Here is a 12,445-nt window from a genome sequence, read left to right on the forward strand (position 1 = left end):
CTGCCTGAGGAACCACACTCACTCCACAGACGCCCTTGGAAGGGACTGCTGGAGGTTGGCTCCAGAGCTTGTCCCGCCCCTCTCACCCAGTCCCGCCCCACTGGCTACCTTCTAATTAATTTCCTTTCAATCTGCACGAATCTGTGCACCGGGGTACTAGTTATTAATAAGGAACTACAACATTTGCTAATGTCTGATTACTATAATCATGTTGCATTCAAAAAATATTAATTTTTATTAAAATGTATTATTTTATGTTGATTACTCATTTATTTCAGCCCTTTATATTCAGCATGTCTCTATTGAAATAAACCTACATTTCTATGAAAATTGCAGCTTTTGTTTTTTTGCAGCCACATAAACTTAAACCTTATTTGGCTTGTGTTAGCCTTTGAGTTTGACATGCTTGTTCTCGTTCAGTTTGACGTGCAACCACTGAACCACACCAGCTGGGCAGGAGCCACTTTCTTAAGAACAAGATGTTTCTCAGAAGTTCCTGAGCAAATATTCCTTCACAATACTGGGTGGAACTTGGTCAGGTGCCCACTCAGAAACCAACCACAGCCGGAGGAAGGGCTCAGACCGTTCATGATTCACCCCTGGAAATGGGCTTGGAAATGCACTCACCTGAGTCACATAAGCATATGGAGAGGGTGGTCAGGAGGGAAGTGGGAGGCAGGGGAGATGGACTCTGACCAATCAGAGCTCTCTCTGCTGGAGGGAGACAGGGGTGGTCAGGATAGAGAGGTGACCAGTGACAGCATCTGCTACACCCGTGAGAGGCTGCCTCTCCCACCAGGACTTGTCACCTGCGCCAGGTGCTTCTTCCTGTCCCAGATGATGAGAAGCTAGGTTCTGAGACAGCAGGGAGGACACAGGGACTGGCAGGACCTTCGCACCTTTGAGCAATATGAATGCTCACAGAGGTCCTTATAGGGATTAGGCTGACTTCAGGGGAAACTGGCTGAGGACTCTCAGGTCCTTAATCCAGTCAGTGATGTGGTGCTAAGGTGGGAATTTCAGGCCGGGAATAAAAAAAACTGTCTCTGTAAGCCTACCCCCAGGGTCTACAATGCAGGCAGGAAGTTGAAATGAGAAACATGAAGGAACATCAGAATTTTTTTTTTTTTTTTTTTTTACCTAGCCTTGTACTATGATAGAATTTTAGCCTTGCTAAAAATAAAAATCCGTTTTTGTATGGCTGGGGCACAAGCTTTTTGCTTTTCCCTTTCTTCTTCTGTCTTTTCTTATCTGTTTTTAATTCTAAGGAGAATGAACATATTTTCTTTTTAAAAAATTTATTTTATAGCCAGAAGTTTGTATGTTCTTTTATAATAAAAAATAAAATAGAAAGCCTTTATTTTGAAAAAAAAATAAGTATTTCATACTTGTCATTCAAAACAGCACAGGAAATCCCCACCTTAAGTAAGAAGTCCGATGGTAATATTTGAAAATAAACCAACTTTATTTGAATCAATCAATACCAATTGAGACTGGAAAACAAATTTATAACTGGTTCATATGAGGAAAACATTCAGCAATATCTTCATTAAAAGGCATTTTACATTCATTAAGGCTGGAAAGCAAGTCCTGTTATTTTATCACCACAGTTAAAGGTCTTGAGAAAATCAAGTGTCTTTATTATATGAGATATTTGTTCTTTCCTAAAACCTAGGTATCTTCTGCTAAATTAGTTAACTCTCCAGCTTATCAAATGGGACAACCAGGTGGTCAGGAAAGTAAGACAAATTCAAACATCAGCTGGGCATTTATGTTTTAAATATAGGCATAATCAAGATTGTGAAATCTCAGGCTACATAAAATATACTGTAGATAACTGGTTCCTTAAAACTATGTTTTGCCATAAAACAGATGGCTTTTATAGACACACAGATTAGCCCAAACCCTCCCGTGAGGCCATCTTTTATTTTATGTTTGGTCGGGGAGGGAAGGTTTGGATCTATTTCCTTCAATAATATTAAATAAAATGGTGCACACCTGAATCATACCTAATTATGAAATGAAAGGGTCCTGAAACTGAGCTGGGAGGAGAATATTGACAAAGGGAGAGGAACATGCCTCCCTGAGGCGGCACCTGCTGTTTGGTTTCAGGGCTGAAGAGCGATGAACAGAAGACAATAGGCCTTGTGTGCAGAAGGGGCCCAAGGCCAGTGCTGTGACCCCTCAGTGTTCCCAGGGTGCTTTGCGAGTACATCTCTCTGTCTAAAGCTTAAGATTCTTTTTCATGTCAGACACAAAACTAAGCCCGTGATCTCTTGGGAATCGTGGACTGAAGTTTAACTCTGAGTTAATGCTTCACCTCTCCAAAGTCAGAGACACTGTCCTTTTAATCCACTCTGCTCCAAGATGGCTCCAGGGCAGTAGGAACGGGGCTGAGACTCACAGCCCCTCCCGGCTACCTGCTGCTTCTGGGCCAATTAATTTGAGGTTCAGGCTCCCCCTGGTTTCTCAGAATGAGAAACTCGTGTAGATAGACCTGCACCTTCCTGACTCCGCGTCCCTTTTACTTCTATTTTTCTAGACTTTGCTGATTCCTGGGACTCTTGGATCTTCAGGGTCTTTTCCAGGTGTGATCACTCTGTGACAACTCTATGATGTTTTGTATTGTCTGTCGGCAAAGTGGCCAATGGGCACTGGTGTGATGAAGAGCTTCTGTTGCTTCATTTGACAAATGCTAGAAAATACAGTTTTCCTAATGAAAATTAAAGATCCTCACTGGCCCCCCACAGCAGGAGAAGTGGACACAAAGGACAGCACTGTGTCCTGGAAAGCTGAGCCTAGTCTGAGATCCAGTGGCCAAAGGAACCGTTGGAGTGTTTTTCACTTTTCTAGGCATTAGTTTCGTGCCTGGTAGCTGTATCCCTTTTTTCAAACAAGATCCTCCTACTTGTGCCTGTGATTCTGAATTGTCAGGCAATTATTTGACTGCCTTTGTCAAGAGATGAAGGCCAGTGATAGAAGGAACTATGCTCTGGATCAGTCAAGATTTTACTTACCCAGCTCACCTTTCAGAGTTATTAAAATCTTACCCAGTATCTTCACTCTGGGCCAACCTGAGAGGTAGGCAGTGCTGAGTAAGTGGGTAAATTCAACACAGTCATTGAGTTTGACTGTTTCTGCCTCTGCCCCTCACACACACACACACACACACACACACACACACAGAAAAGTTATGTGAAAGTCACAGGAGATAAATTAAAAAACAAACAAACAGGATTTCAACCCTTTTTGGGCCACTGAAATGCTTTCTGTGGGAGCAATGTTTGCTCGGGACCCATGACAAGGGTTGCCTCCTGTCTTAAAACTCTGGAGTGTAGGACCATACTGCAAACCTTCAAGACTCCGTGAGTTCGTCCCAGGGACACCTAAGAGCCTACCACACTTGCTGGGAGATGATTTGCTGTGTATATGACAAGGTGATGGCCTGAAGAAAAATCTCTTTTGAAAAAAAAAAATAATCAGAAGGTAATACTATTATTATTATTTAAAAATACTTTGATAAATCTGGCCATAAGACCTTCATCCTCTAAGTCAATAGTTGCATTATATAATAATCTAAAGTTGAAATAAAAAGATATTCCTGAATTAAGTCTCTTTCCATCTCTAACTCCTCCCCCTCTTTTAAATGGTTATAATTAATCATAACGGCCCCCACCCCGTGCCTATTCGTGTTATTTATGTAAAATTGAGTCAGCCACAGAAGGATCTAGAAACAATATTGATTTGGTTTGGCTTGTTTTTAAAAACTGCTTTTACAGACTCGCCAGTTGTTGGAATTCTGAGTATCCAGCCAGGGTTGTTAGTGGGTGCCAACACCTCCAGGGGGGCTGGCCCGCCTGGGCTCCCTGTTTTCTCTGTCCCCCGAATGTGCTTCTAGAACAGCACCACGGAGGGGCTCAGGCAAGCAGGCTGCCTCTAGGGTCGTAGCCTGAGCTGCGAAGGTGAGGAAGGATTTCACACTAATGAAAAGGCCTCCTGGGATCATTCAAGCTTTCATCCCCCAGAAGGCCGGTTAGGGGCTTTCCCTTATGGTAAAAGGACTATTTCCTCACCATGTCTCCTTTTTAAACACCTTGGAGCGGGGAGAGACAAGTTTCCAGGGAATTGTGGAAAGGACCCTTTAGAGGTGGAAATGAATCAACTCATTCTGCTTTTTCCAAACTCTCATGCTTATAAAACATCCTACTGAGCAATTTCCTCTTCCTCAGTGGGCTGAAGGAGACCCCGTTTCCTCCCCTCTGCTCTGATCAAGGGGTCCCCTTTTTCTCCTGAGATCCCTGGAGATAGCTAGTTCCAGGGGTTGCTTGGGCTGGAATTTGTTGGTGTTTGTACGGCGAGGACCCATGCTGTCCTGCCCTCCCTGAGCAATGAGCCAAGTCCTGGGGCTTTCCGGCATTTGGGAACCTCACTCTCCACCGGCAGGCAACACAGAAGGGAGGATTGTTGAAGGTGAGGGTCTGTGGCAGTGGATTTCCTCACACAGGGCGTTCCTGGGAGAGGGAACTGATGATTAGTTCATTTCTCTTAGTTTCCTCTGCACTGGTCACCATACTCAAGCAGGGTAAGATTTTAAGGAGGCGAAACTCCAGAAGAAGGACTTAGGAGGGCAATATTATCTAAAAAATAGTTTCCTTTTGTTCATCGGGTGGTTGAGTCAGGTGGTAGGAACAGTAACCCAACATGGGCACACCTGTTTTTTTCAAGCTCAAACCGCATGGTTTCCCAGTCAGAAAAGCACAATGACTTTCTTCCTAAGGTTCCATGACCATGCCACCTCCTCACTGTGACTCTCTCCCAGGGGGGTGCTGCGGCTGGGTCAGCCCGGAGCGGCTGCCTGTGAGCCCCTAGGTAGCAGACCCGTATCCAGGAACAACCTGAAGAGCCTGCAAAGTCATTTTTGGCCAATTCTTGGGTTCTTGCTATAAGGTTGCTTGTTACATGACAACATCAGTTCAAGGCTTAGCTTATGAGAGAGAAGACCTGTCTTCAAAATTTCCAGGGAACACTGAGCATCACAAAGGATTTTTTAAATCTTCACTCATCCCTCCACCTCCCACGCTCATCTACTTTCTCACAGACAAATATTCACTCAAAGATAACCTGCAAGGAAGCAACTACCCCTAAGCAAGCAATCCCGTGGCTGGTAGACCCCTGAGGGCCTTTTGGCATCAACACTGCTCCCCTCCCCGCCCCATCCCTGTGCCCCCCAGTTTGGAATTGATGCCAATTTCCTTTCCTGGCAAGGCCTGGATAGCATAAACACGGAGGTCGGTGTCAGCCAGGCGCACGATGGCATTGTGACATCAGAGCACTGCAGTGAACCGAGACTGGGCCTGAAGCGGTTTTCCAGTCTGGCCTTCGGTGTCCAGGAATGTCAGGAAGTAGTGAGTGACGCCAGGTGTGTCTTCCAGATGTCAAAATCCACAGCCTGCTCGGTCCCTCTCCATTCACTCTCTCCGACCCCCTAAGAGCAGGGGATCTTTGTGTAATAAGAACTAAGATGGCATTTGTCCTTGGCCTTGGAGTTATCGACAAAGAGGAGGAAGGAAGAGAACAGGGCATTGCATGTTTCTAATGCATCTGAGGAGATATTTTGATATTGGCAGAAGGGGCCAGTGACAATCCCGTATGTGGGTTCTGCAACACTGACCCCAAATACGCTGAACCCAGACCGAACCAAAAGGCTGAGAGCTTGACTATGTCTAGCATTTCTGCTTGCGGAGTCCTGTGTGATCAGATGGGTTGGCGCAGACCTTCACTAAGATGGCAGGCTGGAGTTCGAATGATGCCAGCAAGGCGTGGCCTGACCATTAAAGATGTGTCCCGAGGCAAACTGGAGGGGGGTCTGTGAAGAGGAGTCCTTTGGGAGAAGCTGAGTTCTGCAGCAGTGACGGGGCGAGGCGGCCGAGGTGGCCGTGCTCAGGATCGGCTGAGGCGCTTGGCGACGTCGGCGTAGGCCAGCTCGATCTCCGAGTCAGCGGCACAGGTGTTGGTGAACTCGTCCCGGGCGTAGGCGTTCTTGAGGTACCGCCACAGGCCTGTCATCTCTGCCGGGAAGTCGTAGTTGCGGTATTTCTTGGCCACAATCTACAACAGAGATGGTGTGAGAGCAGGAAGCAAGTCATTGAGGAGGTGTTAGGGTGCGACCCAGGATGTACGCACAGCAAACCTCCCCCCGACACCCCCCCCCATGCATCACACCGGACCAGCAGCAAAGTGTGTGTGATGCAAGGGGCCAGTGCTGCCTCTGTATTTGATTTTGGTTTGCATTATTTTATTTTATATTTCTCAAGTTAATAGAATTTTCCCTTTGGCCTAGTGATTCTGCTTCTAGGGATTTTCCTTAGGAAATAATCATAGATGTACACAAAGATTTAGCTACACATATGTGATTACAGGACTGTTTGGAATGCCAAAAAAAAAAATGGTACACAACACAGATGTCCAGCAACATATGACTGGATGAACACATTATCATCCATAAAGGCAATGGTGTCCTGGACAGCCAGTAACAATGATGCTGCAGCAGACCCCAGTGGAGACCCCCACCCTGATCCAGGACACCCTTCAGGGCAAACCAGCCAGCAATCATTAAGTTTAAAGTTCAAGATATTTGGAGAAATATGTATGACGACTAGACGTGTATGTGCCAATGTATTACCAGTGGTCATGTCTCATTGACAGAATTATAATCAAATTGTTTTCTATGTTTCCATATCCATTTTATTTTACATAAGCATCCTTATTTATAGAAGGGAGTCTTATATAATAAAAGCCTCATATGCTGAGTGTCCAGTCATCCAGTTGTCTGTTCAACCAATCAAAGTGTAATATGTTAATGATATCCTAAGGCCACTCAACCACTCGTTATGACATGCACTGACCACCAGGGGGCAGACACTCCGACTGGCAGCTTATCTTGCTGCTAGGGTTCAGCCAATCCGGACTGAGTGAGGAGCGGGCCTAAGCTGTCAGTCATACATCCCCTGAGGGCTCCTGGACTGCGAGAGTGCTGAGGGACACCCCCCTCCCTCGAGTGCACAAATTTTGTGCACCAGGCCTCCAGTAAAAACATAAAAAGTAAGTTACATATTGAATGTATATCTAGGTTCCAGGTATGATATGGGAGTGAACAAAGCGATTTCTGTTCTCTCTCTACGGTGCCACACTGGGGGCCAGGGACTTGGGCATTCGGGGAAGTGGTGTTTGTGTTGAGAGTTGCATAGTGGTTAAAAGCATAGGCTCTGGATCCCAACTGACTGACTCTGCAATCCTGACTCCACTACTTAACAGCTGTGTGACCTTGGACTAGTTACTTAACCTCTCTGAGCCCCACTTTCTTTATTTCTAAAATAGAGGTAGTAATAGGACTGGTCTTACATAGGGCTGAGTGGCAAAGTGGAGAAAACTGTAGAGACACATAAATTTAGTTAACACACATAAATGCTTGGAGGGGTGGCTGACTCAGACACAGTGTTCAAGAAACATGACATACTATTATAATTCATTGACTCCCACCTTTCACCCATGTGCATGCATTCCTTCATAGGTAGGGGCAGGGTGGTCTCTTTTCTCAGGTCTCACAAGCCAGGGGGTGCTTTAGTGACATGTGGCCTGTGCGGTCAACTGAGCCTCATACTCTTGGTTTAACGCCGTGTTGGCAATGTCTGGAAGTTCTGAATACTTTATGTTCACTGGCACTAGGGCCTGTACATTAACTGGTCCTTCCTCTAGCCCCACAGGGGATGGGGTGGGGATAGCACAGGGTCACCTCTCTCTCTCTCCTAAAGCACCTCTCTGACTCCTTCCCTTGCTTTCTTCTTAGACAAGGGCCAGTGGTCAGGATCTCCCCACTCAGAGAACCCCCAGATCAGCCACCCTGGGCTTTCACCCTCATTTTCCTGCCAGTGATGTGCTGAGTTCCCCAGAAAGCTGTGCTGAGTGGAGAACAATGACAACCCATTGCATGAAAGGCTCAGCCTCATAGATACCATATTTCCAAGGAGGAAGGAGTCATTTCCCCTCCATTCTCCTACATCGGTTTTGAACTTCCATTACAACACTGAGATCTGTTCTACTCTCAATCACAGTCACTGTTTTAGTGTCTCTCTCTCACTTCCCTAGGTGTGAGCAGGACAGGAACCACAACTTCTTCATTTCTGTGCCCCTCTATAATCTCAACAATGCTCTCGGTAAGAGTAACCACAATAACAAACATTTATTTCCCATGTGCTCTGCTCCAGACACTGCTGGGAGCACTCTGCAAGCTACTTAAATCTCTAAATAAGCATAAGGCAGAGTGTATTATGTCCCATTCTGCAGATGAGAAAAGTAAAAGGTTAAATAAGCAGGGATTCCATAAACAGTTATATTTCATCTTTACCATCCCCAGCTATCCCAACATCAAAGTGTGGTTCATGTCATATGTTACCAACTCACTTAATTTTTAAAGACGGAAGACCCCAGCAGCTTATCTTCCTGCCGGGGTTCAGCCAATCGGGTCTGAGTGAGGAGCGGGCCTAAGCTGTCAGTCATATATCCCCTGAGGGTTCCTGGACTGAGAGAGTGCTAAGGGATGCCCCCCTCCCCCTCAAGTGCACAAGTGCACATGAGATTTGGTGGCTTACACAATGTGACACAGGAAAATAATTAATTCATCCAATATTGCAGAGTAATCACTAAGATTTATTATAGTCCCTGCTTTCTAATCTACAGTTCTCTCCACTTTGCCACTCAGCCCTGTGTAAATGACAAAGGAATAGCTCTCCTTGGTTATGCCACACTTGCTGCTTTTCTACAAACCCACCCTTGTGTTTACTTCTTTGTGATCCTGGAGCTAAGACTGCTCAAATCACACCTCTGCTTTGCCTGTGACTCCCTGTTAGGCTCTACCAATCGGGAGCGCTAGAGATAAAGCCTGTGATGGTGGAGGAGGGCAGCAGGAGGTGCCCCTTCCTATCGGCTTTCTGTTCATGCCAGTCTTGTTTGCTCCTGTAACAGCAGCTGCATCCAGTTGCTGTTTTGCCAGCACATGGAACCTGCGTCATCACACCAGCTCAGAAAGGCCAGCACCCAACAGTGACCCCACTGCAGAGGTTCGGTCCCAGTCTCACCAGCCATTCTCTGAACTTGGCCCCCCAGCATCAGCTAAGCAGCACCCCACCTCAGAGGTCCGAAGGCCCCTCATCAAAGTCTCTATGTTTTAATAATTCCAAACTCTTCCATTTGCGCCTCCTGCCCTGGGGGTAATAGCTGCCTCCTAAAGGTAGAACTTCCTTGTTTGTTTTGTCTTCCTAGTTCTTCAGTACTTACTACCTTCTTACATTAAAAATCTCTCAGTTAAAATGACCGGTTTGGTGTAGTTACCGAAGAAGGCACCCCCTCCCTGCTCTGTCCAGCTCGGGGATGGCTAATAAGGAAAGGCAGTGGAATCGGAGCCTTCAGCAAGACAACCACCAAGAGGGAACACTGGGGCCAGCGCCCACCACCAGCTCTCCTTGGTCTCTGCTCCCTGCAAGTGAAGGGCCCCTGGGTTTGCCCACCAGCCTTTGGAAAAGGCTGTCTTGGCTAAGGAGCAAATCCATGCAGGAATGGTGGGTTACTAGCTGATGGATAGAGTGGCCTCAGGTCTCTCCATGCTGGAATTTACCCTCAAGCTTTCAAAGGATATACTATGAGCTTGAAAACAGAAGCAATGCAATGTATGAAAATATATTCCTGTTTGCTGCAAGAGCTGGACAGATCACGGCCCCGGCGAGGGCCCAGCGGAGGCTATGAAAGGCCCACCATGTCCTGCCTCCCTGAATCCTGTGCCCGCCTTCGTCACAAAACTGGCTGTTTCCTTGGGTGTTGGCTTCACTTGAGGAGATGAGACCTAGAAGGGAGCCAGACAACGAAAGTTCAAACCAGGCTCTCAGTGAGCACCTGGGCCAGGGCCACTTGGCTTCCATGGATGAAGATGAACCTGGAAGAGAGCCAGGAGGGAGGGAGGGGGAACGGGAGGTAAGGGGGGGAAGAGAGAGACAGAGAGAGAGAGACAGAGAGAGGAGCGCACATAAGAGTGAGGGTGAGATTCGCACAGGAAGCTCTGACGTTTGCAGGGACTTCTAGGCTCATGTTCTGAATTTGCTCTTTCATATGAAAACAGTTAGCTCCCACAGCCCAGATTAGGTTTTGGCGTCAGAAGCCAAGCTGGAGGCCTGACTTGGCTCCCCTCCGCTCTTTCTACACTTCAGAGGCTTGCCAGGTCTCTGGGATCTGATAAGCTGGATCAGCAGAAATCCAAGGCGACGGGAGGTGAGGCCCAGCCTTTGTCCCTCGCAGGCCATCCTCCTCTGATCCAGCCTCTTCCATGAACCACTCACTGAACTTCTTCCAAGGACAGGGGCGTAACAGTCTTTCAGGGCTGGGAGGGACTGAAGAAATTATAGGATAAAGCACAGGGCCTGGGAGAGCCGTTTGTTTACCTTATTCAGCAAGCGATTCTCGAGCGGGTAGTCAGCACATGTCTGAGTGAGAGAGAAGGAAGGAGGGAAGAGAGAGAAGAAGAAGAAGAAGAAGAGAGGAGGAATAGAATCCATGTCTATTCTTTTAGGCAAGAGAAAAATGACTTCCAAAAAGAGCAAATGACCTGCCCCAGCTCATGCTGCCAGTTGGTAGCAGATACAAGACCAGAAAATGGAGGCCTTTCCATTGCATCACTATGTCACAGTCTGACTGAACTGGAGTCAGATCATCCCAAATGGCGTCCCTTGTTCCTCAGGAAAAGAGAATAAAGGATGTTTTGGGGGTGGAGTGGGGCATGTGCTACTTAATAACTTCAAAGGGATGTTGCTTGGCTGGACTCACCATTGACCATTGGCTTGGCCCTGAACCCAAAGTGTCTTCCTATGAACAGGTTGTATCTGCCCAGCCCGTCAGCACTGCTGTGCATGATTCCCTCCCAGGCTCAGCTCAGGCCGAGCCCAAGGGAACACCAGTGCACACCCAGCTGAGTGATTTCAACAGAAGCAGGCTGGAGAGAAGCCTGCATTTCTAGCCCAGGACCTCAACTGGAAAAGACAGGCAGATATCCAGCTGATCAACGACTGAAGCTGATTCTTCTCAGTGAGAGGAAGACAGACACTGAGTATCATAAAGATACCACTAGATGATAAAACAATTGATCAATGAGTATTCCTTAAAGGGCCGCCACTATCTGCCCATCATCATGCTTAGAGAAGGCCCTATGTCACAGAGCTTATCGTCTCAGACAATAAGACATAAACACGTGTACAAATAGAGAAGAGTCTAATTCGACCCCATTGCATTTTTCTCCCGGCTGACAGGGTCAAAAAAGGGTGTGAGAAGTGTTAGTTTAGGGAAGTTTGGGGGACACACTGCTGTCTTCAAATGAGATGAAAAGAACAGCCCTGTCCCTTGTTGTTCCAGAGAATAACGGATGGCAGGGGGCCACTTGGAAGGCTGTTTTAATCATCTGAGCCGTCCAAAGTGGTGAGGCTGGCTTGTGAGGCCACACACAGATGCACAGGAGCCTGTCACAGCTGTTACGGATGCACAGAAAGTGGCCCCGTTTGGGAAGGGACACTGTATGGGATAACCTCAGAATTCCCTTCTTTCCATCTCACAGATCCTAAGATTCTTTGAGGAAAGGATTACACTGCCTGTCAAAGGTGGTCAGAAAGTAAAATAGTAAAACAATGATGTCCCTTCTTGCAACCTCCATCCCTTCAACTGATCGAGGAGGAAGAGGTCGCCTGCCACCCAAGGGGTTGCTAGCAGGAGTGAGAAGGTGGGTCTGTGCACAGAGAAAACATGCACATGCGAGCACATTTAACACAGATGTGGGGGTGTGGCCAGTGGAAACCTGTGAGGAAGGGGCAAGGAAGAGGCCTTTGGAGTGACACGACTTTGTATAACTATATATGATAACGCAATAGCAGCTATATTTCAAGTCCTTACAATAACATGCACTTCATGCATGGTATTCTCCCAACAACCTTAGAAATAAGCAATATATGGGTGAACTATACGGGGAGGGTATACAGCCAGCATGCAGTGGAGACTGGCTTGGGGTCCTTATTCATGTGACTTCTCACCCAGTAGGCGGCACTGCCCTTAACCACACAGGTAACCCCAGTTTAAGATGGAGTTGGATCTAGCCAGCATTTGTGGGTAGAGGTCTCTTACCTTGACCACGTGGAGTTTGGGCAACAGATTGCAGTCGGCCAGGGTCAGCTCATCCCCATCCAGGAACTTGCGCCGGGACCCCTTGTCATCGTCCCCACAAGTGTTGGCGTCAATCTCCTCTGGCAGAGGGGTGCTCAGGTAGTCATCCAGTTTCTTCAGTGCCTTGTTCAGGCCTCTCTCAAGGGCTGGCGAGGGACAGCAAAAGAAGTGCTTTAGTCATCCTTGCCATGGTTAC

The 12,445-nt window shown here is 47.1% G+C and overlaps 1 protein-coding gene across 1 annotated transcript in view; it reads right to left on the bottom strand.

The window, feature by feature from the left end:
• Positions 1-1,441: 1,441 nt before the first annotated feature.
• Positions 1,442-12,445, bottom strand: part of CLIC5 (chloride intracellular channel 5) — a 42,851-nt gene continuing 31,847 nt past the window's right edge. Inside the window, exons 4-5 of the mRNA XM_015572223.1 lie at positions 12,211-12,395; positions 1,442-6,108 (exon numbers count right to left, since the gene is read on the bottom strand). Of these exons, the coding sequence (XP_015427709.1) occupies positions 5,941-6,108; positions 12,211-12,395 (353 nt within the window). The 3' untranslated portion in view covers positions 1,442-5,940. The remainder of the gene's footprint in view (positions 6,109-12,210; positions 12,396-12,445) is intronic.

The sequence above is a fragment of the Myotis davidii genome, unplaced genomic scaffold, assembly GCF_000327345.1.
Source record: "Myotis davidii unplaced genomic scaffold, ASM32734v1 scaffold167, whole genome shotgun sequence".
Lineage (NCBI taxonomy): Eukaryota > Metazoa > Chordata > Mammalia > Chiroptera > Vespertilionidae > Myotis > Myotis davidii.